Here is a 27,957-nt window from a genome sequence, read left to right on the forward strand (position 1 = left end):
ATATTCCCTTGCCTCTATTCATTTTAAATTCTCTTTTCCTTTTTAACTGTACTTTTTTTCCTCCTAAGCGAGTAATACAACGTTATAAGGATAAATTGACTTATTAAATTTTCCCTTCTACTTTTAAAGTCACTTTATTAAAACAATTTAATCTTCAGGCATTAAAATGGGTAATCAAGTGGACTCATATAACCATGTGTGATTTCTCATCAGAAAGATCTCAACAAGATGCTCCAAGTCCCATACTCAAAAGCTTGAAAAGGGAAACCCTGCCGACTTACTATAAATAGAAAGTATAAAACCATCTCAAATTAGCTCCAATTGGCCTGAAACTGGAAATCCCTAGGCCAAATCCCATACTCATCCGTATACTGTCCTGTTAATCCACAGGATCATGGCAAATGTGGCTAACAAATGCATCTAGAAATAATGGCTAGAAAAAGGGGACATTGCTGTCCTCTCTTCCCAAATTTTGGTTTCCCTCAAGCAATCAGTATCTTCATGCCATGACCAAATTGCCTCATGCCATATCTGATGGAAATATTGTCATTGATGTCAAAGGGTTTCAAAGATGAACAAAGCAGTTAGCATCATCAATGTCAAAGGAAGAGATGAGACGAGTCTTTCAAGCTAGCCTTGTTATTACTAATAAATCATCATCTTTGGCAGTTCAGATTTTGTAAAGGACATATACAAGACTATCATACATATAGTCCTCAGCTTATAGTTGTATGTATAAAACTAGAATATGGAAAGAAGTCTGAAGTTCGGAACAAATAATATTTGAGCTTCGTAAGAAAATAAAAATAACAATAATAATAACTAGAAATTGAAGGAGAAACTTATATAAATGATTAGGAGAACCAGTGTAAATAGTATACACATCAATTTGTTTATAGAGCATTCAAAAATATGATATGCAGAACTAAAACGAGGATTCTATGATTACAAGTGTTTCTAGCAGTCAGTCATTTGAAAGCAGTGATAGACAAATGATACATGTCACTTCGCATACGCAGAAATACTATTGAAAACAAATAACATGGAACAAGACCATGGAACGAGGATAATGAGTCAACGACAAGGAGTAATGCTATAGAGAAAGCGGATAACCTTTATTTGAATGCTGAATGTAGTGAATAGACTCTAGAGGCTGAAACAATATACAATGCTGAAGTGGCAGTCAAACTTACCACATCATCCTATTTGGAATAGACAATGTGCAGTCGCATTATATGGAACAAGTAAGACAATGTTAAAACTTGCGAATATGCGATTGTATATATGAGTGGAAAGTATTCACGTGACTTGTTCAGCGATCGTATTTGAATATGCTGCAACACAGTGGAAACAGGGTCCAAGAAAAGTATAATTAACACAACACTAGACACTATATTGAAGAAACATTGATTAAAACATTTATACGCAGTGTTCATTCAAACAACGACAAAAGCTGAATCTGTCTTCAAAATATGGTTGCCCAAATAAACACCATCATAAATATTACAGGAAATAATATTTTGAACAGCACCATAACCATGAGTCAGCGATAGCACTAAACTATTGGTGGTGAATTACAAACAGCAAGGTTCGATAATAAAATGTTTAAGATAATAAGGATTTAAAAAGTGGGATTAAGGTTTTCTATTTATTATTTTGAAGAAATTAATTAAAAGGAAAAGGTATGAAGTTAATAAGAGATGTCTCCCTTTAAAGAGACATAACTCTTATTTGTGGTGAAGGATTATAAATAAAGATTCAGTTGCATTCAAAAAAAATGTTAACAGATGTAAGACAGAAAAAGAAAAGAGTGTACTGCTTGAAAAGAAAAACATGTCAGATATATCAATCTGATATATATGTAACAAAACTTTACATTTGATAAGGAATATGAATTAAAAAGACATATCAGAGATAATTCAGAAGTGGAGAAAAAATAAAAGGAAGGAAAATAGTCTATATTCAGATTCTTAATTGATATGTATATATGTATTGCAAAGTAAAAGTGTAAAAGAAAGATATTATATAATCAGATTTTTATCTGATATATTAATATAAGTTTCTAAGTATATGTAAGGAAGAATGAGGAGTAAAGGAAAGACTCATTGACTGACTTTGGGAAGAGATAAACAAACGAATTCATATAGACCACAAGAGAAAGAGTTGTGCTAAAGTGTCCATCATCAGTTGAATAAGCAACATCGCCAATGTGGAAAAGAAGTTTGTGTTCAGTGGGTTGGTGCTTACGAAGACAAGCAGTGGGGGTTGGTGCTTCCATTAGGTTGGTGCTTGTAAGTGTGGGAGTTGGAGCTCCCAGTGACTCAGTGCTCATAAACATAGGGGTTGGAGCCTCTAGTAGGTTGTAGCTTGCAAAACATTATAAAAGAACAAGTTTATATAAAACACATTTATATGTTGTGGTTTTCTCATGCAATGGGTTTCCATGTAAACATTATTTTATTATATTCATGTGCATAATTGTTTATTTTAGTGTTTGAAGTTTTTGCGTGGATAAAAGTTTTAAATTACAAAAGTTGTTATATTGATTCACCCCCCCTTTGAATATAATCATGCACTCTTCAATTGGTATCAGAGTGGGTTCCTTCTATAAAGCCTAACAACTTGAAAGTAGATCTATTCAGCACACATGGGAAAAAGGACAGTAAATAAGAGAAAAGGAAATTCGAAGAAGAGTAATAATAGCAATGCACCAACTAATAGAGATGAAGCAATTGATATTGAATTTTTGAAAAAGGAGATGACTATATACAGTGATGATTGTATTGAAATTATAGAAGCAAATACATGTGGGAATATGGATGCTAACACATATGATGAGTTGGCCCTTGGGATACACATCGAAATAGACAATGATGATGTAACAAATCAAGATGATCTTGTGAATGATAGAATAGAAATGATAGAAGAAGATAATGAATCAGATATAAGAGAAGTCATAGATAATGGAAAACTCAAAGAAGGATGTACAAAATATACAGAAGATGAAGAAGAGATCTACAACGAGGAAACGGATGCTAGTATCATGGAAGAACTTTAGTATGCATGCAAAGAAATTGAAAACCTTAAGAAGAGGAATGCAAATCAAATAATGAAAATTCAAGAATAATATAAAACCCAAAAGGAATCAAGCAAAGTAATTGGAAATTCGAAAGAACAACTAGAAGAAGCCAAACGATTGCAGGATGATACAATGTGAAAGTTAAATACAAAGGAAGCGGATTGTGCCAAAGTAGAGGAAGAAGTCACCATGTTGAGAAGTAATATAGAGAAAACAACTATCAAACTAAATATAGTCTGAAGTTTGAAAAGAGTTATGAAATCCTGATTAATATCATTGATAGCTAAAGGCCAACTTCCAACATGTTGCTTGTACTTTTGTTCTCCACATGTTAAAGAAAATGAACCTTAGATGTTGATTTAAAAGTGGTATTCTTTTGATTATCTTATGATGAGTCTAGGTCTAGTTTTCCTTAGGCTAGGAGGTCTTTATGGAGTTTCGCTCATTTGCCTTCTCTTTCGGTGAACTGGGTGGGTTGTCCTAAATTTATGTTTCTTAATGGGTAAGTTTTAGTACCTAACCTGATAAAGATCATATTTTACTCACAACATAATGTAGTTCCTCGAAGATGAAATTCAAATTCCCAGTCTTCATATTGCGTCTCCTACGGGAAATTCCAATCTGCCTTCTACTCGGCAGGTTTCGGCCCATGAAGGTAGATTTTCCGATACAAACCAAAGAGTATTAGAGAATGATAGCAAAAGTCAGGTATTGAGATCAGGTCAGATAGATAAATGAGGCATTAGATCCGACTCCTGCAGGCAAGCATGAGACATTGAAAATCATGAAAGTGGTAGATTCATTCTTATGCGGGATATTGAGAATATGTTATAGCGACTAGTGATGGTTGTATCGGCATAACTTACGGTGATGCTCAAGATTAGTAAATTGTAAGGTCTTCACTATATGTTGTAGCGATAAACTCATCGGTGATCGAAGGAAGCAATTATATGTTATGGCGATTAGCGATGAGAAAAATGAGATTGCTATGTGATATGGCAATAAAGAGATAGATTACGAAAATGGATCGCTATATGTTATAGCAATGGGTAAACATTGATCGCGGATTGCAAATGGAGATAATGTGCTATTCTGATCAACAATAAAGAAACTAAGATTGCTATATGTTATAGCGATAAGGTGAAACAAAAGTAAAACTCATGATCTTTATGGGATATAGCGAAGTGGCTTATTGGGGCTTGCGGAAATGGTTTTGAGGTATAGCGATAGGCGATGAGGGTTTCAATTTTGATATAGTGACGAAAGTGAAAATAAATGGATTGCGATTGTGGAAAGAAGATGCAACAAAGAATGGTTTGCCACATATGCCGAAAGGGTTTATCGCCATAAGTCATAATGATCATCGCCAGGTGCACAAGATGAATCTTGGTTACAACGATGAGCAATGAGAAGTGTCTATCGCCACAACCTTTAGCGATTATTGCCAAGCACATAAGCAAAACTTAGTTATACCAATGGACGATGAAGTTATCGCCATAAGTCATAGCGATCAAGCTTATCACTAAATGCAAGAGACAAATTCGGTTATAGTGATGAGTGATGAGAAGTGTCTATTGCCACAACCTTCAACGATCATCGCCAAGCATAGAAGCAAAACTTAGTTATATCGATGGACGATGATGTTATCGCCACAAGTCATAACAATGTGAAGATCGAGCTCATGGTATGCAAAAGAGAGTTTATCGCTATATCCTATAGCGATGATCCCATCGGAGACCAGATTGAGTAGTTAGACATTGTGATGATGAGCGATGAAAATAAGACATCGCTATGTGTTATAGCGACAAACCAGGCAAAACATTATTTTTCATTTCGAGAGTTTTCGAACAAGAACAAGAAGACCCTTCGCAACCTCTCGAGATTTGTTGCCACATTATGCAAGATCGGTATCCAGTATTTGCTGCTGCCTTTTGTAACCGATAAATGGCTTCTTTCAATGAGTCATTCGAGTAAAGAAGACGAATCATTTCGGCTGTTTTCTATAACGGTCCATCTCTGATTTCTATATGTAATCATTTGAAAATCAATAGAAGTTTCGACAAATTTTGGTGTGAAATACTCTTTGTTGTAGAGACAAGTATGGAAGTGTTTGATACCATTGATTTACTGTTCCATGCATATGTTAGTCTGTGTATTTCCTTCAAGTTAGATTAGAAATCTGAATACAATAAAAGTTTTGTTTCCCGTTTCAATTTAATGAACTGAAAAGTAATCAAAGAATTATTAAGGTTAAAAGAAATACTTCTATTGTGATGTGTAAATCATAGTCTTGCATCTTAGCTTCATATCATTTCATCCTGCATCTTATTCATATTACAAATTTTCACAATTGCATTATCAATTATGTGGATTCATAAGATGTGTGAATTTCCAAAATTGATTTCATCTCAAGACCAATCCATTGCTTGAGTTAGTCTTGCCTAGGCCTAACTTGGTTTAACTCTTTTGTTCTCTGGCCAAGAACATACCATAGTAGAATTAGAAATAAACAAATTCTTTGAAAATCATATACAAGGGAGCTGTACCTGTAATTCAGAGGAAAATTAGTCATCAAATGACATTTTCCCAACTGTTGTATTCAATTGTTCTTTACACATTTGGGCGCTTTGAGAGTTATTATAAGAAAGAACAATCTACTTACCAACACAACAAGATAGGGGTAGGATATGAAAGAGTTTCAAAGAAACATGAATGTATATTTAAAGGATTTATCAAAGAAGGAAGTAGTATGACATATTCATTTGAGAAAGAGGAAGAACTTGAAAGATATGTTGAAGTGTTGATAAATCCTATTAGAGATAATGATAGAAAGAAGGACACAATCAGTAAGTCTTTCCTCCAAGAAAAGTGCATACATCTGAACCCCAATGTAACTTTTGTGGATATTACCACGTAATTATTTTGGTCACAAAGTGAGAAAAACGTAGAACATGAAATGGATGGAGAAATCGAAATCATTATGGGCACTTAGCGCAAGATTGCTGATATGGATTTCATGGAATCACATAAACAATATAAGAGAAATTTTACAAAGACTTCTTCAGTGATTGTATTTGAACATGCTGCGACAATGTGGAAACAGGGTCCAAGAAAAGTATAATTAACACAACACTAGAGACAATTAAAGAAATATTGATTAAATATTTTATGTATGGTGTTCATTCAAACAGCGACAAAAGCTGAATCCATCTTCAACATATAGATGCTTAAATAAACACCATCGTAAATATTACACGAAATAATATTTTGAACAGCATCATAACCATGAGTCAACAACAGTACTAATATATTGGTAGTGAATTACAAAAAGCAAGGTTTGATAATAAATGATCAAGATAATGAAGATTTTAAAAGTGCGATTAAGATTTCCTATTTATTATAATAAGAAGAAATTAATCAAAAGGAAAAGGAATGAAGTTAATAAGAGATGTCTCCCTTTAAAGAGGCATAACTCTTATTTGTGGTGCAGGATTATAAACTAAGATTCACTTACATTCAAAAAAAATGTTAGCAGATGTAAGGAGGAAAAAGAAAAGAGTGTAGTGTTTGAAAGAAAAACATATCAGATATATCAACCTGATATATATGTAACAGAACTTTAAATATGACAAGGAATATGCATTAAAATGATATATTAGAGGTAATTCAGAAGTGGAGAAAAAATTAAAAGGAAGGAAAATAGTATATGTTCAGATTTTTAATCTTATATGTATATATGTATTGCAGAGTAAAAGTAAAAGAAAGAAATTATATAGTCAGATTGTTATCTGATATATTAATATAAATTTTTAAGTATATGTAAGTAAGAATTAGGATTGAAGGAAAGACTCATTGAGTGACTTTAGGAAGAGATAAACAAACAAATTCATATAGACCACAAGAGAAAGAGTTGTGCTAAAGTGCCCATCATCAATTGAGTAAGCATTGTTGTGAAGGTGGAAAAGAAGTTTGTGAGTAGTGGGTTGGTGCTCACAAAGACAAGTAGTAGGAGTTGGTGCTTCAAGTAGGTCGGTGCTTGCAAAGTGTCGGAGTTGGAGCTTCTAGTGCTTCGATGCTCATAAAAATAGGGGTTTGAGCCTCTAGTAGGTTGGAGCCTACAAAACATTGTAAAACATCAAGTTTATATAAAAAAATTTGTTTGTCGTGGTTTTGTCCGGCATTGGTTTTCCACATAAACATTGTGTTGCTGTTTTCATATGCATAAATGTTTATTTTAGTATTTGCAGTTCTTGTGTGGATAAAAGTTCTAATTTACAAAAGTTGTTATTATTCTGATTCAACCCCACTCTCACTATAATCGTGTGCTCTTTTATATCATCTTTAAGGAAGCTTCACCACTAATGTCGTTGTGCTACTCTAGTATAAGCAACATATCTAGAATCTTGAAGTCAATTATAAACCCCCCACAACAATGCACAACCACAATGCACTAATTATACTGATACCAAGATCCCGGATCACTCCATGTGTATAAGTTGTAGAATCAACCTGTCATGTGTTGCTACTATATCTGTTAAAGATCCTCAATCGAACTAAGAACCTTACTCCAAAGTGTGATTGACCCTCATGGGTCCCGCATACAAATATGACAATCCACCTTCCTAGCTGTTTGTACTATCCCGTCACTTCGTACTCATAATAGGTGGAATGCTTGAAATGTCCAACTACTACAACACTGCCCCTCTCACTTGAATTCCAAAATGGTAATTGTACTAAAGATGCATGCTACAACATTGTTCAACATGGTTTCCTCCTTCATGAATGGAAGTATATCAATTATACCACCCATACCACACCTATGCAATAATTAGAAAAGAAAGGTTTCTGCAGCTGAGCTAGATGGGAAACAAAATGTATCCTATATAATGTTGGCCGTAATGTGACGCACTTACTGACTCCTCTGGAAATCTTGAATCAACATGAGTATCTAATAATTGTCTCTCTATACTAGAAGTTATCCAATGTTCATCCTTGTGTGCAAAATTTACACCATCAAGCATATTAAGCTCAACCATCCCATACTGAATAGATTCCACCCAAGTGTCAACATCACACTCAACAACAATGAAGGTAGAGTACTCATAGGCACTGGATAAATGTGGTTGAGTCTTAGTTGTATGTGGAGAAGTACCAATCAATGGATATCACCCGCACTGTCTTTTCTGCTTATATGCTCCTTGGGCATACTTTTAGCCAAGTCTCTATCCAAGATTGATTTGTAATTAGCATTATGTCTCTTTCTCAAATGTAACAAGACAAGCATGTCCTAGTTGCAATCAGTATCAGTGTTGGACTCTTGATAAATATCAAGATAAGTTCCATCATCCAACTCAAATAGTGAATTCTCAAACGGCTGATCAACATCCATCTTAAAAATGCAGGTTACTATGCTTCATCCAATCAACATAAGAACGAATATCCAATCAATAGGTTACTATGCTTCATCCAATCAACATCATGCCTACACTTAGTAGTTGCTACACAAATAGTTGATCCAAAAGATGCTTTATCAAGTGTATAGCCATCAACTAAAGGACGCGATGTCATAATGCATGAAGAATCCTTTGAATTCCCAGGCAAGTGATCCATGGTTGTGTCTTTTTCAGCCTTGTGGTTCCTAGGAATACCATCAGCTTCATTTCTACTAAGCTGCATATATGACTGAATTTTGTCTTCCTTTTCTAGAATTTTGGTAGGCAAAACTTTGGCAGGCAAAGCCTTGGTGGACAGAGTGTCGACAAGTAGAGCCTCAACGAATAGAGTCTTGATTGATAGAGCCTCGATGGATACAGCCTTAGTGGACACAACCTTGATGGACAAAGCCTAGGTGGATAGAGCCTCGATGATGGACAAAGCTTGTTGCACATAAGAAAGGGATCCATAATCAATGAATTAAAGATCTACCTCATGAAACAAAGTAGTGGGAAAGCTTATGTCACCTTGATATGTCCATTTTTATCTTGGTAAGGTCCATGCAAGAAACCTCCTCATTTTTGAGATGTTCTCCACATGTAGGTGTAGTAGCAAGTTTTAGAAAAACCTCTTGGAGTATCCCTATAATCATGCCCATCCTCATCTAATGCGTCACCCTTATTGCCATCATTTGCTTTCTCTCACTTGCGCAAATGAGATATTAGTTTTTCATCACAATGCTTGAATACATTATTGACCAATCTACATGTTGCCATAGAAGGGACACATTCTAGATTACGAACAATCCACAATATAGATATGATAGGTTGGGATATTTCATCCATCTCTTCTATGCATGAAATCATAAGACTCTCCACAGAAACCAAAACCTTAGTTTCATGTCACTCCTTTCTTATGACCAAGAAGTGAAGAAACATATCAATGGTCAAGTCTTACAATTTTACATCTTCATTTGCACAATTCTCCAATACTGTAGATCTCTTGCCAAAAGGATCACCAGTAATGTCATTAAGGCTCTGAAAGCTATCAACAATCAAATGCTATCTCATTCATGGTGTTATTATCATAGGTTGCTCTAGGAGCTAAGATTCTCAAGATCTCATTGAGACATGCTACAGTTGCACACTTCAGAGCATAGTAAAATCAAGAACATCGAATGCAGCCTATATCTCAGCTAGTGAGATAATTCATCAACCTATATATGTAGCATGGACAACACAATATATATTAGAGACAACCATTCAGGTTGGAAGGCATAATTCACATTGCTACACCAGACACAACAATTGAATTACTTGTATGCAACCTTCCTGAAGTGTATGCATTTTTAATTAAGCAATTCTTTGTTTATGCATTTGGAATCATCCATAACAATTCAATAGTGCATTATAAACTTATTCTACAATCAGTAATTATGTGATCTTCCATTAATTGCATTGTGTAAAACTATAATTTTGGATTCATTAATCAGTTGGTCAAGTTGGAATTGTAGAATTTACATAATCTCTCTAACTAGCAAACTAGGAACATTACAGTCACAATAAATGCTTTTTAATATCATTCAATTGATATATATTATGTTCTGAGACTGACCTTATAATTTGCTTTAAATATTTGGCCCGACTAATTATATTCCATGAATGCACTTTTGAGTCACTTAGATTGATGGTCATGGCCCCATTGTGCATAAAGTAGCTTTATAACTTCCCTTTAATGATTATTTATTTATTTATAAAGTCACCTTTATTAGTAGGTAAATAACTTAATTTGCACAATATTGTTATTTCACTAAGTCATCTGGAAAACAGGATGACCACTACATATACCCTGTACTGTATTATCCTTGGTAGTTATGTCCTTGTCAACTTCAATTTTTCCCACTATTTAAATGTCTGACATTCCATCAAACACTTGGCAACCAAAATTTAATACCTCTGCAAAGAATCTGCCTGGCTCTCTTGTTTAAGCTGGATGTTTGAGTAACTAACTCTGTGTTTTGTTTTGTCTTTTCAATTATCTTGTAATTTTGAAGAAAAATGTTTATATCTAGTGCTGGTAATAACAGGAGAAACATGCACACAGATAATGCAACTTCAACAATAATACTGGATGCCAAGTTCAGAATAGTTCTTGCATTTGAAATCAGAATAAGTCTTAACAATTCAAAGATTAACAATGTTTATTAAAACCTGGTAACGTCCTTCAAATCACGACCTGTAGCAGAATTTGCAAACTTTGATCTCTTCTCTCAGCACCACAGTAGCCGCTTATGTATTTTCCCTTAGCCCTGTGATTAATGAATACCAAACACAGGCTGGTGTACCCAGATTGACAGCAGGCCTGACCACCAATACCGATGCTAGGTAAGCATTCAAGAAGACTCCCAAGTTAGGCATGTAAACAGTCAGCAGGGTAGACAATTAAACCCTTCATCAACATCAGATTGGTAGGCACCCAGCTATGAGGTTTTGCAGCAAACCCAACAGGGAAGTTAATCCCTACTTCCTATAGTGACCCTGCTCAAATCTGATCCCAAAATGCTGATAAAGGTTCAAGAAGACACTTTGCATACAAGGGTCATATGGCTGATATAAAATTTCAGTTTTCTTAAATGGCTCTTTCCTTCACTTAGCATCAATGCATATATGTGACTGAAACTACTTGTAATATGCATCTACAACAACTAGTAATTTTGACAAACACCTGGTATGCAGAATTATAACATTATTTATGCCAAAAAGAGAACCTACGGCCAATTGACATTTTGTCAAACATTTGGCATGCAAACTAATAAGCTGATCATGAATGATAAATACATATTCAATTACACTATATCAGACCACCAATTTATGTTTCCTTTATTGCACATAAAATATTAACTACAATGCTAGTATGAAATGGCCAAGACTGTTGGCTTACATCCGCAAGAATAATGCTTAAATCTGTTACAACTTTCACTTACGGCCTTACCTTCTAATAATGCATGTAATATCCAAAGGAACCTGATTGTAGATGGCTGCAATAATTTTCTCCAATGTTGCCTTTCTCCTTTGCTTTTTCCGATCTGCTTTTTCACCTGCTTTTTTCGGATCTGCTCTTTCGCTTTACTTTTTCGAACTTTTTTTTCGGATCTGCTTTTTTGGATTTGCTTTTTCGGATTGCTTTTTTTGGATTCGCTTTTTCGGACTTTTTTTTGGATCTGCTTTCCAATAACTCAAATCCTTAGGTAGTCTGAGTATACAAAGTAAGCTAAACTTGAAATGGCTGAATACCATAGTTGGAAAACTCGCCAAATGCAAAAACTCGCCAAGCCCCCCAAAAGTTTAATAGGGAAAAACTCGGCGATTTAAAAAAAAAACTCGAGAACCTAAAAAACCGCTGAAATTTAATTAAAAATACATTTATTTTGCAAAATTTAATAAGAAGATGCATCTAATAAGTTAATTAAAGACAATACAAAAGAAAGAAACAAAGTTTAGATATATATAAATGTATAATGCGTACAAAATTGCATTCTCATGCAGAATGCTCATGGTAGGAAGCAAAATAGTAAATTACTAAATAGTTTCAATCTGTCAAACTAGAAGTAAATACTAAAAGTCTAAATACATCAATACAATTTGACAATGTCAATCACATCTTTCTCTTTCCACTTGCACTAGCAGGAAAGCGAGGGGGTCTAGTCCTAGAAGAAGTGCCCCGCACTGGGATAGGGCGTGAGCTGCGTGACTGTGAACTCTGTGGCTGTGCCCCCTCGCTCGACGTCCCTACTGACTGGTTCGGCGTCCTAGAAGAGGATGCATCTCCTCCTAATGGTAATGCTTGATCCTCGCCTGAATCATCATCATCCTCGTCCTCATCCTCAATGTCATCCATAGTGAACTGAAAATCAGCGTTAGCCTCCCCCTCCATGGCCTGCCTCTCCAAATCAGCAATCTCATCTGGTGTAAACAATGGACTTGGCTCCTGTGCTGTCCAATTAGAATAAGGATCTATCTCATCTAGATCAAGCGGACCAGGTAGTTCTAAGAGTTGTGCCTTTTTTATGCGCAAATTAAGATTATAGTGCACATAAACAAGGTCATTAAGCCGTTTTTGAGTCAATCTGTTTCTTTTCTTTGTATGGATGGACTCAAATAAGCTCCAATTGCGCTCACAATGGGATGAGCTACAAGGTTGGGATAGGACTTTGAGAGCAAATTTTCTTAAATTGGAGGTATTGCCACCCCAACTTGCCCACCAAGCATCTACAAAACAAAATTAAAAAAGTTATAAAGCAATAAAAAAAAAATCAGAAGCACAACTTATCAATTAGCAAAAATTTTAAAGTTTGACGCTTTACCTGGTGCTTGAGTAGATCTTGCTCTCTTTGCTAGCATAGAAGAGAACAAAGGACCCATTGATTCCACATAGATTTGTTGTTCGGTCACAATAAGGTCTCTCTCCTCTTCACTTGATATCATTCTCTCAATGCATTTAGAGAGACCTTCCATGACCTCTCCATTAGGATCTGAGTAGGAATCATCAGCCCTAAAACAAATAGAAAATGATATCAAGTCTTACTACACAACCTTAAAAAGTAAAGTAAAATAAAGACTTATTAAAATCCCAACTTCAAGGACAATCAATTATCATAGTACCTGAATTTGGGATTGAGGAATTAGCCTGCTGCATGAATAGGTTGGTGGAGCATATTGTTCCACCTCCTATCAATTATTTCCCAAATGGGATCAAATTTGAGACTATCCCCGTGATAGTAACTTCTAACAGCCTCTTTCACCCTATCCATGGCCTCATAAAGACCTCCCATTGGGGATTGCTGCCCATCACATGAGCGCAAGACTAGAACCAGGGGCAGAGACATCTACATTTGAAATTTGAAAAATATAAATTAGTTAATAACATAGTAAGTTATGAATTTATAATGAAACTTGAATACACTAAAAATATAATGAAGTTACCTCCACAATCTCCTTAGCCTTTGCAAAAAAGCTATCATCAAACACTATTCGTGCCACAGCCTCTCCTTCGGGCTTCTTTGAGTAAGGTGAAGCAACCCAATCAGCACACACAAACATTTGCTTCAAAGCCAATATGTGGTCAAGAATACTTTGCAACGTCAAGAAGACCGTTGCAAACCTTGTCATAGCAGGTCTCATCAAATCTTTGCCTTTAGTGGCTTTTCTCATCAAACTGAGAACCCATGGGTGATTATAGATATATTTTGTGACTCGCCTAGCATCTTCCACAATTGGACTCACCCAATCAAGTTTTCCTATGTCCTCCAAAAGAAGGTCAAGGACGTGTGCTGCACAAGGTGACCAAAAAAGTGTGGGATGCCTCTCTTGGAGGATTCTACCTAAAAGATTAGCAAAAAATCAATAATCAATAACAAACTTTCCATATTTAGTATTTACAAATTACATCAAATCTAAATTGAATAATACCATTATCCATAGCATTACATTCACGATTCATATTGATTCAAATATAAAAAATTAAATCTACTTGCTGCCACATATGCTGCTGCATTATCTGTGATTATTTGTGCCACATTCTCTATTCTCACCTCCATGACAACATTCTCCAACATTAAAGCCAATGTGGCTGCATTTTTCACTTTGTTGGAGGCATTGACAGATTTCCAAAACACCACATCATCTTTGCAAGCAATCAAGAAGTTAATAATGGTTTTACTTCTTCCATCTTTCCACCCATCAGATAAAATGGTGCAGCTATACTTCTTCCACTCTTTCTTTTGGTCTTCTATCAACAATGTTGCCCTACCAACCACTTTGTCAAGCAACCTACAAAATTTAGGTGTAATATTAAATAAAGTGTAAGTGTTAGTAAAAAATTAGGAAATAAGTTATAACAATTAAGATTTAAAATATAACAATGAACTAAAGTGAATCACAATTATTTACAATTACTAAATAGTAAAATACTAACCTTCCACTCATATCCTTGCGATTAGGCAGCTTGTACCCTTTGTCTGATATTGTCATTGCATTCACCATATTGACCCAATAGGGACTATCAGCGGCATTCATTGAGATATTGTTGAAAAACCAAAAATCAGCTGCTGCAATATCAGTTTGCTCATGCACCTCCTTAAACCATGCAGTGCCCTCTAATGATGGCTGTGCTCCAGGTGTGTTCCTGGGCACAAAATAACCACTTATCCCTGATGGGGATCTGGATGGTGATGATGAAGAAGTAGGAGATGTAGAAGAAGTGGAACCGGTAAATGAGAAATTTTGTTTGCGGATCCGTGGGCCACGAAGGGATCCTGGTATGTTCTCAAGTGCTTCTTCTTCTCTTGCATATCAAAAGGAGCTCCTTCTGATTCAACTATGGCTGCCCTCATAGCTAATTTTGCCCTCTCCCTATTCAATTTTTTCCTTCAGCAGCTGCAAGTAGGGCATGGATGAATCTTTTTTCTTCATCAGTTACCTTGAGACAAGGATTTGAGTCATGTTTCTTTATGCCTACAAGGTGGTATTTGAGGTGGTTTATGCCTCCAGAAATAATTCTTTCACAGGGAATGCATATCACCTTCCCAATATCATTTGGATTTGGAGCTTCATAAGCATACCGCCATGCCTTATCTCTTGCATTTTTAGGCCGAGTGCCTATATATCCAGATGGGCATGGTGTTTGTGGCCACTTTTCTTGCGGGTTTGTCATTTTTTTAATGGTTGACCGCTGCCCTACACAAATATATAGAAAAATGAATAAACAAAGTTAGAACTTAGAAGCTAGGGTTTCAAATGATTCAAAGTTTCAAACTTCAAACTTCAACCATATCCTTAGCAAATAACAAACTTCAACCATATCCTTAGAAGCTAAGGTTTCAAATCAAAATGATTCAAAATGATTTTAAATGATTTGAAAACATTTACAAACAAGTTAACAACAACAAAAACAAAAGAACATTTGTTATAAAACTATAAAAAGTTTTCAAACTATGATAAGATGAACATACTTGGAAAGAAATTTGTCTTCTAAAATCGGTTAGAATCCTCTACAATCCACTCAAATCCGCCTTGAATCACTTGCAATCAGCCAAAAATGCCTCCAAACCTTCTTCTCTTCACTTCTCAAGGCTCTAAACAACCCAAATACAAGAAAAAATGAGAAAAAAACACATTCACTGCTGCTTTAATCCGTCACAGGCCGCGGGTGAAAAACTCACCAGAAAATCGCGAGTTTTTTGCGATTACTCGCCGAGTATTCGGCGAGTTTTTACCAGTCCGCCGAGTTTTTGAATCGGTGAGTTAAGTGGTGAAAAACTCGCCAAGCTAGGAAACTCGGCGAGTTTTCCAACTATGCTGAATACCACTTCCAAAGTGCAACCTTTCAGAAGATCTTTCACTTCCTCAGTTATGCAATCTCTTAAGAGGTATCGTTCTCAAGGATTATGCTGAATATTTGCAGACTATCAAGCTCCACAAATGCTCATAGAAGATGTAGTTGAGTTACCAAATCTCGTGTGTCCAAATGGGAGGCCAAGCCCTCTATTTATCTACTTTTCTAAGATGTTACTAAGAACTTCTAGAAACATCCTTTTCTAAGAAGTTACTATGAACTTCTAGAAACATCCATTATAGAATCCTATTAAAATGCACTTTTTAAATAATAAATAATTTTGTAAAATAAAAGTGCAAATCAACTTAGAATTATAACATGTAGGCCTTGTATAAGAAGTGATGATAAAATATAAATAAAATAATATCTCCAAGAGCATAATGAGCCATCTAATCACCAAATAACGCCAAAAATGACTCTCTCATCAACCCCATCTACCTACGAGAGTCTGGAATAGGCAAATCCACGATTAACGCCATGTCGAACTAAAGAGGGGACATTACACTTCCAATGCTAACAGACTTGGCCCAATCGCAGACTAGAAATATAGAAATTTTGTCAATGAAATTCACCTTTAATTTGCAAGAGAAAGGTTGCACCGTGGCACAGTTGTATAAACGTCCAATGCAGATTGAGCAAAATGACAATTAACACCCAATCGTACAAATTCCACACCCCACAGACCCAATTCTAATCGTCTTAGGGTGAGAGTGATCTCCTTCAATTAGCAAGCATTCACGAACACTTCTTGATTCACGACGTTTAGTAGCAATGCTGGTAAAAATAGATAGAACTATAATCCCCAAGTATGCAGACCGAATCACTCCTCAAATTCTCAGAATAGTTGCCTTCCAAAAAACAATAATGACAATACTGGAGGACTCACCAGTGGCTCACCATGCACTTTTAGAAACAAATCCATATACTTCAGCAAGGACACATGAATTATCAAACTCAGAAAACATTTTACAAAAATCAATAAAGCAAATAGATAATTGGATAGTCGGATGCCTTTCCTTGACAATGGGCTCATATTTATAACCCGCAAAAGTTACTTAGCTTCCCAAACTCAACTTCAGTTGAGAAGCTTCACCAACACAACACTATTTTATCACATTAAATATAATAAAGTGCCATTATAATAATGTAACTCTAATAACTATTTAATAAATATGAACCCAACCAATTAAAAGCTCCATCCAATGCAGTTGATGACCAACTGCCAACGCCATCAATTGCATTGCCAAATATGGCAATTGTCCAAATTTGCCATACTAAAAATAGTAAGTCCTCAACTGAGATCCCAAATCACCTTGCCAGCTTACAATGGATGCTATAACGAACTGATACAATCAACTATAGCAGCTCACCTAAAGCAGGGACATTACATGTATCTAGATGCATTGCCAAAAATAGTAACTTTGCAGCATGATTTACTATAAATAGTTTGTCCATGAATATCTGATAAGCTCAATGGTGCCAGGGATTGACACTGCAAGCAGCCCGTTCAAGTACCCTTCTATAATTAGTAATCTTGGCTTTTCTTAAAATAGTAACTTACTATGAATAGTAAGTGAGCCAATCTGAACCAAACAAAGAGCAATCCGTAACACTACTGATCTCCGGAATTGGAATAAGCCTCCTGTACTACTAACTGGGACCCTCTAACCATCATCCTTAGCCTACAAACTCCAATAATAGGCCAATCCAACCATATACCATTTTAGCCCGAAAGGGGACATTATAGTGTCCCCAAAACGTCTCTTTTTTTGGGGCTGTCCCCAATTTGAGTTGACCCACCTCTAACACCTTGTGAATCTTTTCATGGCTGCCCCTCAAACTTTTGGGCTGCTAAGTGGAGTCCAAGTCCTCAAACTTTGTTTTTCATCATTACATTTTAAAGTTTTTGACATTTCTTCTGTAAACTTGAAGCCTTTGGGAATTTTGGTGTATGTGGCACTACAATTTTTTATATGCATAACCACTTGAATTATCATGTTTTGAAGCAATTGACTATTATTAATACTCTATTTGACTCTCATTTGAATTTTATAGTTGTGTTTTACTTTTGATTGCACATACACACAACCATCCTTATCCTTGCTTCAAAAATCAGCCTAAAAAATTCCTGTCCCCAAAATGTATTCCACCATCCTCCTGTCCCAGAAACTCACTGAAATGTAGATTGCATCTTTAATATGTATTGCAAATGGAGGGATTGGATGGTAAAGCAGTAACAGGCTACTGGGAACAATATGTACAATAAAAGCAATGTAGAAGCCGATTGAATATGGTGTAAGTTATTAGTCAAAAGGAATATTCTGAATACACAACAATCTTTTGTAAATGAGATATCCCATAGTTTAGTGTTTTGAAATATGGCTTTAATTTGTAACTAACTGTAAATATTTATTGTCAGCAGCAATCGTGAAAGAATCTAATTGAGTCGCTAAATTGTAATCTATAAGACAGTTTGTATGCAATCTTGTTATGGCAAATAGTTGGATAGTGTTCAATTGAGCACTGGATATCTTTTTTCTTAGACATACATTTCATTGAGAAAATATACATTTTCCCTCTGGTTTTTTCTAATATTAGTGATTTTCACGTTTTAATTCACTTTGAGCATTGGTTGCGGATTTTCATTGGCTTGAATGCTTTTTAGGTGCATCTGAGACAACCATGAACATTGTGAATCCTACTTAAGTATTGACATTTTTTCTATTTATATTGCAGCTTTTGGTGAGGCCATGTTGCACACAATAGGATACATATATACCAGGCAAGCTGCAAAGGAATTAGGCAAGAATAAATTTCTCATTGGTATGCCTTTTGTTGCGGAGTGGGTACGTGATAAAGGTCACTACATTAAATCTCAAGTTACAGCAGCATCAGGTCAATATTTCATTCTGTTGATCTGAATATACTGGAATCAATTATACCTGCCATCCCTCTTTAAGATTGGGCATTTAAGCTAGATGAATGTTCTGTTTAAATAATTGACTTTGACATTCATAAATAGTGGGCAAAGAGAATTATTTGTTTGTTGCAAAATGAATAATGTAACCATTAAACTTTGCTCTAAATTATAGCTTAATTTGATGTAGTTTTTTATATGCATTTTTGAAAGAAAATTGAGTTTTTATTCCAAAAAGGTTATTTAACCAATGTGCAGGGGCTGTTTCATTAATACAAATGCAAGGAGGATTAAAACGGAAGTTGGAAAGTGGTGTCGCAGATGAAGATGCTCTCTCACAGTATATTCTAGAAAATAAGGATGTTATGATAAATTCCCTTTGGAAAATAAATGTTGTAGACATCGAATCGACATTGTCACGTGTTTGTCAAGCAGTGAGTCTCCCTGTCTCTCTTTTCCTCTCTTTGAAAGAATGCCTATTATATTAAATCAATAAAATTCCTTTGACTACAGGACATGGAGACCTAACATCTTTGTGTCTAGACAAACTTGCAGGGAGCCAATAACTTAGCTAGAAGTTTCAAATGTATACATAATATATTAATATGTCAATTCAATCTGTTATAATGTTTACCTTATTGCATAGGATATGTGTCCTAATTGTCTATTGCCTAAAAGTGTTCCCTTTTAAAGAAAAACCTCCACAAAAGAGCTCAATGTTTGTTTGAATCCACATTTCAAAGCATCTAGCTGGTTTACACTTCCAAAAGGTAGACATAATATCCGTTGGCATGAGCAACAAACATTATTGGTGAATCTGGTTTATCTCTGTCTTGTGTGAGTTCTAGTGAAATAGTAACTAACCCAAAATTATTTGTTAGAAGCCAGTTTTCTTGCAGAATTCGGCAGCTACTTAATGATTTTTCCTTTGAGTATTTGTAGTCAATGTACAATGCCTATTATTATGTTTGATAATATTGTTTATTTGGCAATGTATTAATTGGCTCAGTTAATTTTCACTCTTAGGTAGTTACATTTGTTGGCTGGTTGACATTTTTCTCCCTCTTGGCAACCATTGGGTCCTTTAAAAATGTTCTATGTTGTGAAAGGAGTATAGTATATTTCCGATGAACTGTAATCTTGGGCCATTTGTGGTGTTGGTTCCCAATACCATAGGTTGGAAATCCAAGAGCTTGCCAATTCTCCAACCGGATTCCACCATCAATTCTAGCCAACAAACGGGAATGACCTTGGTCCCCTGCACTTTAGGCTTCGATGCACCTAGGCGGGTAGACCTTCACTTCGAACCTGATCACTTTGTTCAAAGCTTTTATATAGAGAATTTAAACTTGTGAGTTCTCTGGTTGGCAATGTCCTCAGACTCGATCAATATGTTGTTATATGATTGCTTGAAATGGTTGAATGTTGGTGTAATGTTTATCAATAATAAATTAGATACTTGCAAGAAGGAAGTTTATAGATTTCTGACTAAAATTAATAACTCCAATATCTATATTCCAATGATTTTAAAAGACCAGTGCCTTAGTTTAGTCAAGCAACAAAATCAACTATTATCAAGATTATTACGTACAACTCTACGAGACAATATTTCATCAAAAATATCATCAATTACTCATGAGCTCTACAAAAGACAAATCTTATATGATTTTCTCTGTTAGTCCAAAAGGGTTTTTAACTTCTTTGGTGGGAAGTCTGATTAAAAAGAGATAAGAAAAACACACATATATTTCACACTATGCTGATTGTTGAATAAAGAATGCAGGAAAATATCCAATGCAAAAAATAAACACTGTCGGGATAATTCAATAATTTATTTATTGATCATAAAAGATGAATCCACATTTTAATTGCAAGCTCTTTGCCTTGAAAATAAACAAAAGGGGCTTTTATTTATTATTAAAGTATAATCTTTGAAATTATATTAACGTCATTCTTTAATATTTTACATTCCTCTTTGCAAGTTTTTTATTTCTCCTCTAAAAATATCTTTCTTCGAATATCTCTCTTGTTGTTGAACATCCTTTCATTACTGATATCCCCTTTCATTTAAAGCTCTGACTTTTCAAATGAGAAGACATAAATGGCACCTCTTCTTTTAATTAATTTGTTTCACATAATAAGTGTACATGAAGTTTGCCTTTTCCTATCTTTAGTTTTCCGTATAGGAATAAAAGATATTATTATTTGTGAAACATATTAATATTTTTGACACGAGGAAATCAAACATTTCTTGGGTCCCTATGCCGTAGAGGAAATCAATTGTATGTGGAGTTGAATAAATATTTGCCAAGAAACATTAGGGTAATTTATTCTTGGTTTGCTTCGGTGATTGCATAAATATCGCTCCAAACTTCCGTTCTGTCTTGAATGTCGCAAGACCTGTTCTTCAATTACTATGCAGGGACTCAAATCTCACGGCTCTGGACAGTGCCATCGATTTTACATTCCGTAGACTGCAAGAAATGTTGAGGGATTGGTCTAGTTCATCTGTGATCACACAAGTTTTGGAGAAACTGAGGGATGCATTCCGTGTTCTAGAGTGGCAGTAGTAAACTACTGTAGAATTTTGAAGCACAAGTGTTCCTCACCAAATGACTGTTCTATAACTTCTCCTTGGACGGTGACCCTCGAAGAGCCATGGATTGTATCTGGGGGCTGAGACAATATAACCAAATGGGATGGACCACCTCCTATGCAGCGATTCTTTACTTTTATGCTCTTTAGTATGGCCGGCAGGGTTACAATTCCATTGAATTTATATCATTTCGAAGAATAAGTGTCTGCAGGAAAAGACAACGATTTCTGTAAATGGAAACCTTGGGAATGTTTTACTGGAACATCAAACCATCTAGTATTTTTTCTTTTCACTATTTAATTTTCAAACTCTAGACAGCACAGAGTAGGAAAACTGCTTGACTTTTGACAAGTTACTACGATCTGATGCTGCCTTAATGTATTACATAACTGACAATTCTTTATTTCAGATTTATTTAATGTCACCCTCATCATTTCTGTCTTGCAAAAATCTGATATGAGCAGTTCAGAATTTTATTATTTTCAGACTACATCAGTCATTCATTGCTGTTATATACATTTTACAGAGGGGGTCATGAGTTCCAACATCTGATTTGAAAATTATTGCTACTGACTCAGTGTATCTTGCTGCTAATATTTGTAATATTATCTGCCCTTTTCTTCCATACACCTGTCCATGTGCTTTGTCAAGTATTGTCTCTATATTCAATGACCCATGCATCTGAGGGAATACTAGTGATTTGTATTTAGAGTGCCAAAATGTTTTGTCAGTCGCAACAAGCATTTGAATTAGAACTTGGTGTGAAATCCTTTGGACAAGATATTTCCTTGAAGAGAGCATATATTTCTAATATGCTGACTTCTATATGCTGCAGTATATTTTCCAATTGGCTGAGTGTATCCATGTATCACTATTTCTATATGTACATCATACAAGCTGTAGATGTTTTATTCACCTTTGCCACTAGTAATATTATAATTTATATTCATAGAATCTCATTAAGTTTGACAATTTGAAGATAATCTCCACTTCATTCAAATAGTGACTTTGGCTCCTTATACTTTTGATATTGGTAATGGTTATTCTAAAAATCGTGTCCACACTTATGGATTCCTTCGATATCATCAATCTACAACATTATTCTTCAAATGAAGGCCTTATTTTTGCAAAAAATTGGGCTCCATCATGTGGTTTTCTTCTCTGTAATAAATTCATGACCGAATAAAGATATTTATTAGTCTTATCTGGTATGCACTGTCATCATTATCATTTCATGTATGTAATTTATCAGATATAGCAGTAAACATTTGGCACCATCTCCTTAAAAGAAATCGGGTCAGCACTGTGTGATTCATGCCCTTGGATCCTACTAGAGGCGAGAGGAGGCCACAAGGTGGTCAAAACCAAGTGATTAGGGGATCTTTAAAGATTGTAGAGAAAAGAGAACAAAAGAGAAGTTTGTGAGAAACATATTGATCAAAGGTTTTGCACACCACCAACACAGAATAGAACCCAACGAGGTGTATCTTACTCTCTTTTGAACAAGAAAGTCTTAGGTGCTATCAAAACCAATTAGCTGAGACAACTTCAAGGTTCCGAATGTCAGGTCTTGACTTGACTGTGCGCAGATAGAATCAGTGGATATGATGTCATTTGCTGGATTCACAAGGGGTTTTTGGCAATTCATTCCCCAACTGCAATACTAATTCTCTTTCCAAGTGATTCTACCTAATCTAACTTGACTGCTTAAAGAAATACAAAAGAGATAGGGTTTAAAGAGACTAAACTAAGGATTTATAAGGAGAATGACAATTATGATCAATGCTTTAGTTAATTGCATTCCACCAAACTGATTTTTGCTTAACTAAGATATTGCAACACTACAGATTTAGTTTAGTCTTTTAAGAACAGAATTTTTTAAGATTGCAAATGTACATTCAAATACCCAACAATGATGCAATTCAAACATGCATTCACAGTTGAACTTAATGCTATAATCGTGTTTAGAATGACCACACACTGCACCTTACATCAGTAAGATACAAATGGTATAAGACAGAAGTCCATTACACATCTTCACATATAACCATCAAAATCACTAAACTGCAATTAACTCTGAAGATTAGAAACCATGCAAATGTTAAAGCAATAGAAAGAAGATGACATAGCCATAGATGGAAAACTCTCACTAGGCAAAAACTCGTCAAGTCCCCCCAAAAAAAAATCGGAAAAATTCGGCCAGTTTTTTAAAAAAAAACTTGGGGAAAAACTCCGGAACCTAAAAAAAATTAATTATTAATATTTTCTTTTTGCAAAATTCAATGAGAAGATTCATCCAATGAGTTAATTAATGAGAACACAAAAGAAACAAGTAGAATTTAGGTATTTATAAATGCAAAATGAGTACAAAATCTCATTCTCATGTGGAATGCTGATGGCGGGAAGCAAAATAGTAAATAGTTCCTATAAAACTAGAAGTAAATACATCATTGTAGTTAGTTTCTATAAAACTAGAAGTACATACATCATAGAAAATAGTTTCTATAAAACTAGAAGTAAATACGTCATAGCAAAATAGTCCAAGAGTGTTAGATTGAAAAATGATGTATATACAATATATTGCAAGGGGGAGTTTAGACTAAGGATGACATGGTACATCAGGTTATTAAGAGCATTTTTGTTTTTGCCATTGATGCTAAGAAAATTTTCACCAAGTGTTGCCATCAATGCCGAAGGGGGGAGATTGTTGGCAAGTGAGTGTTGAATAACAGTTCAAGTGTTGACATTAATGTAAACATATCTCATTGGTATGATGACTTGGATTGACTATTAGCTTTGCTAAGGATTGACCATGAAAAATGTCGAAGTACAGAGCTCAAATTTAAAATACACTCGGATAGTTGTGGTCAATGACGAAGACAGAGCTATCAAATATAGCTACAACTTTCAAAATATGGTATGTAAAGTGTATATATCATAGTTCCAAGAATTATGGCAATTCATGTTATTCACATGATTCGGCGATTTGATTCAAGCCAAACGATTTTTTGTGAATCAGTGAATCGAATCAGCGATAAAATGTTTATGAAATAAGTTGCTCACTAAATTTCAAGAGTTTTTTTAATTTGCCGATTCGTGGGTGATTTGAATCCGATTCACAATTCAATTCGGCCTTGCCAATTTCGATTCTTGTTACTTTGGTATATATGCTTCTGGTATTAGTCATTTTTGTTAATGTGATGATTGACATAATTTTGGCAGTGGGAAGTGTGTGTATATATATATATATATATATATATAGACACGTACACAAGTAATTTAATTTTTAAGGTAATTCTCTCTTCTTTTTAGTGAAGTTATTAATTTTTAATATTTCCTTCAACTTGTCTCCCTACTATTTAACCACTCAAGTCTGCGAGTTCTCCTTCATTGTGCTCTCTAGCTATTGTTTCATCCTGAGGATGGATTGTGCAGCATGATTTGAAACGTTGATGGTGAAAAATTAGACATAGTTTAATCCAAAAGCTTTCAATACTATCACAATGGACTATGGAAACTACATGATTATTAGTGGGAAGTATAACTGGTGCAATATAGCAGTAGAACAGGACAATTTGTATGATCGGCCATTTTGGCCTTAGAAATTGAATTGTTTGGACAATTTAATTGCTTGACAATGGTGGGACGACATCCAAGATTTTAACCCTTGTATAATATGGTTCTATTTTTCTTATCGGAGTTCATGTGGACACATTTGGTAAAGAGTTTTGTAAGCTGACAAGATAAATTATTTGCAAGGGTATAAAGGAAGGATTTGTTTTATATGTATGACATTGTAACAATTGATGTGTATGGTATATGATGTGCGGGCCATGATGCTAAATCAGATCAGATGTGAGCTTCATTGAGGACTAATCAAACATTGTGATGTCATGTATATTTCTATATTTTGTAATACTTTGTTTCTATTTGGACAGTGAGTCCTGAAAGTGGATTTAGCCTTCATTCTCGAGCAAGTGTCAGACCTCTTTATAGAGAATTCAGATTAGTGCATCATCTTATGGCTACCATCCCCATTGGGGTTTCCCCTTGGCCAAAGTTTCCTTGAGAACAAAATCATGGTGTTTTTAGTTTGCTTTTGATGTATGGTTTACTTTTTAGCATTGTGCATTGTGCTTTGTGAATGTTTATGGTTATGTTATAAAGTATTAAGTTGGTTTGAAAGTGCTGCAGCTCTGATTCACACCCCCTCTTAGTGTTGCTTGATCCTAACATATCAGATTGTTATTGAAGGGAGAATTTTTAATGTATTTGGGATGTTTAGGTTTGATGAATTTGATAATTGGTTTGAAGCTTTGTATGAAGCAATTTTCTAAGGACGGTTCAAAAAATCAACAAAATAGCTGGACAAAAACCTAGTTCTTCCTGGGAGTGGTTTTGCGACAAAGTTCTAAATGTTATGTAACTACTCTTAACAGGGTCAGACCTCTTGGCAAAGAATTTTCAGATTAGTGCATCATCTTGTGGGACTATCCACACTAGGGTTTCCCCTTGACCAGTGTTTACTTGAGAACAAAATCACGGTGTTTTGAGTTTTCTTTTGATGTATGGTTTACTATTGTTTATTGCATTGTGCTTTGTGGATGTTTATGGTTATGTTATAAAGTATTAAATTGGTTTGAAAGTGCTGCAGCACTGATTCACCCCTCCTCTTAATGTTGCTTGATCTTAACACATCAGATTGTTATGGAAGGGAGAATTTTTAATGCATTTGGGATGTTTAGGTTTATTGAATTTGATAATTGGTTTGGAGCTTTGTATGAAGCAATTTTACAAGGATGGAAACCTTCAAAAAATCAACAAAATAGCTGTACAAAAACCTAGTTCTTCCTAAGAGTGGTTTTGCGATGGAGTTTTCACTTGTGCAGAATTCGTGGTCTTAATCTGAAGGCATATTTGCATAAATAAGAGAATACTAGATCAGAGGTGGATTATTCCTATCAAAATGGAAGGATATTATTTTGAATAATTTAATTGGCTCGAAGACTTTATTTGATTAAATATTTTGGCAACTTTAGGAGAATAAGGTGAGATAAAGGAAACTATATTAAGAATGCTAATCTGAACAACATTTGTGGGCCTCAATTTAGTAGTGGAAGTGATTCTTCACCAATAAACCCTCTCAATTGTGTTAGGGTCTCAGGGGTAGGTCACTCCACAATAGCATGGATCTTATCTGGATCTATGCGAACTCCATCAACACCAATAATATGCCCCAGATAAAGTAACTTTGTCACCTAGATAAAGTAACTTTGTCATACCCAAAGCACACTTGGACTCCTTAGCATACAAGGAAGCCCGATCCAATATACCCAGAATTTCTGTCCAAATGAACAACATGAACATCCCACGTCTTGCTATAAACAACAATGTCGTCAAAAAAGACTAGCACAAATTTGCGGAGCTAACTGTGGAACACACTGTTCATAGTAGATTGGAAAGTGGTAGGAGCATTGGTAAGACCAAAGGGCATGACCAAAAACTCAAAATGCCCACAGCGACATTGGATCACTGTCTTCTCTATATCCTGCTCTCTTACCCACATTTGATGATATCTGGATCTCAAGTCAATCTTTGAGAAATACTTTGCCTCATGCAACTCATCAATGAGTTCATCAATCTGTGGAATAGGATATTGGTTCTTAATAGTCTTCTTATTCAACATCTGGTAATCGATGCACATCCGAAGAGTGCCATCCTTCTTCACCAAAACAATTGAAGAAGCGAAGGAAACTCACTCGGCCTGATATGACCCATGTCAAGAAGCTCTGGGATGGTCTTCTCGATCTCATCTTTGAGCCTTTTCGGATGGCAATAAGGTGTAATCATAATGGGCTTAGTGCCCTCCAACTCTATGATATACTCAATCCCTCGATCCAGAGGTCTACCACGGGGTAAATCATCAAACACTTTAGAGTGTTTAACTCTCAACTACTGGATATTTGGACAATAATTTGTCTCCTCAACCTTCTGAGTAGGCATAACCCTGCACTCTACTACCCAATCAATAACATCCTCATGACGTACCAACCACTACATGCGTTGAAGGGAAATCTGCTTAAGCTCATCATTATGAATTGCTTTGAGAAATTGGGGCTACCTGTCTGTGATGAATCTCATCTCCATCCTCTCTATGCTCAAGTAGATATCCTTAAGCCTGTGTAATCAAGCCATACCAAGAACTATATGCTCCTCCCATATCTACCACATAGAAATCCGTAGTGAAAGCATATGTATTTAGTCTCATAGGAAGATTTGAAATCATCTTGTTATACTTCAATGTGTAACCATCAGCTACCTGCACTTGTAGGCCCTCAAAATCCTCTGTTTGCATACCTCTTTTTGTAACCAAACGAGCATCTATAAAATTATGAGTAGCTCTAGTATCAAATAATGCGATAACACTGTCTAGCTATGAGCTTGCGCATTCTAAAAGTTCCCTCTTTCCTCATGTTGGATAATTAAGCTACCTTGAGGTTGGAGTCATCCACCTCATCCTCATCATCATCAATCCTATGT

At 35.3% G+C, this 27,957-nt stretch overlaps 1 protein-coding gene across 3 annotated transcripts in view; it reads left to right on the forward strand.

Annotated features, from left to right (window-relative positions):
• LOC149560441 (chaperone protein dnaJ 10-like) overlaps positions 1 to 27,957 on the forward strand; it is a 288,991-nt gene that overhangs the window by 193,871 nt on the left and 67,163 nt on the right. For all 3 annotated transcript variants that reach the window (XM_089824685.1, XM_089824684.1, XM_089824683.1), the window contains exons 7-8: positions 18,641 to 18,799; positions 19,080 to 19,255. In XM_089824685.1, coding sequence (XP_089680811.1) covers positions 18,641 to 18,799; positions 19,080 to 19,255 — 335 coding nt within the window. The remainder of the gene's footprint in view (positions 1 to 18,640; positions 18,800 to 19,079; positions 19,256 to 27,957) is intronic.

The sequence above is a fragment of the Cupressus sempervirens genome, chromosome 4 (assembly GCF_028749045.1).
Source record: "Cupressus sempervirens isolate cs-2001-9-10 chromosome 4, ASM2874904v1, whole genome shotgun sequence".
NCBI lineage: Eukaryota > Viridiplantae > Streptophyta > Pinopsida > Cupressales > Cupressaceae > Cupressus > Cupressus sempervirens.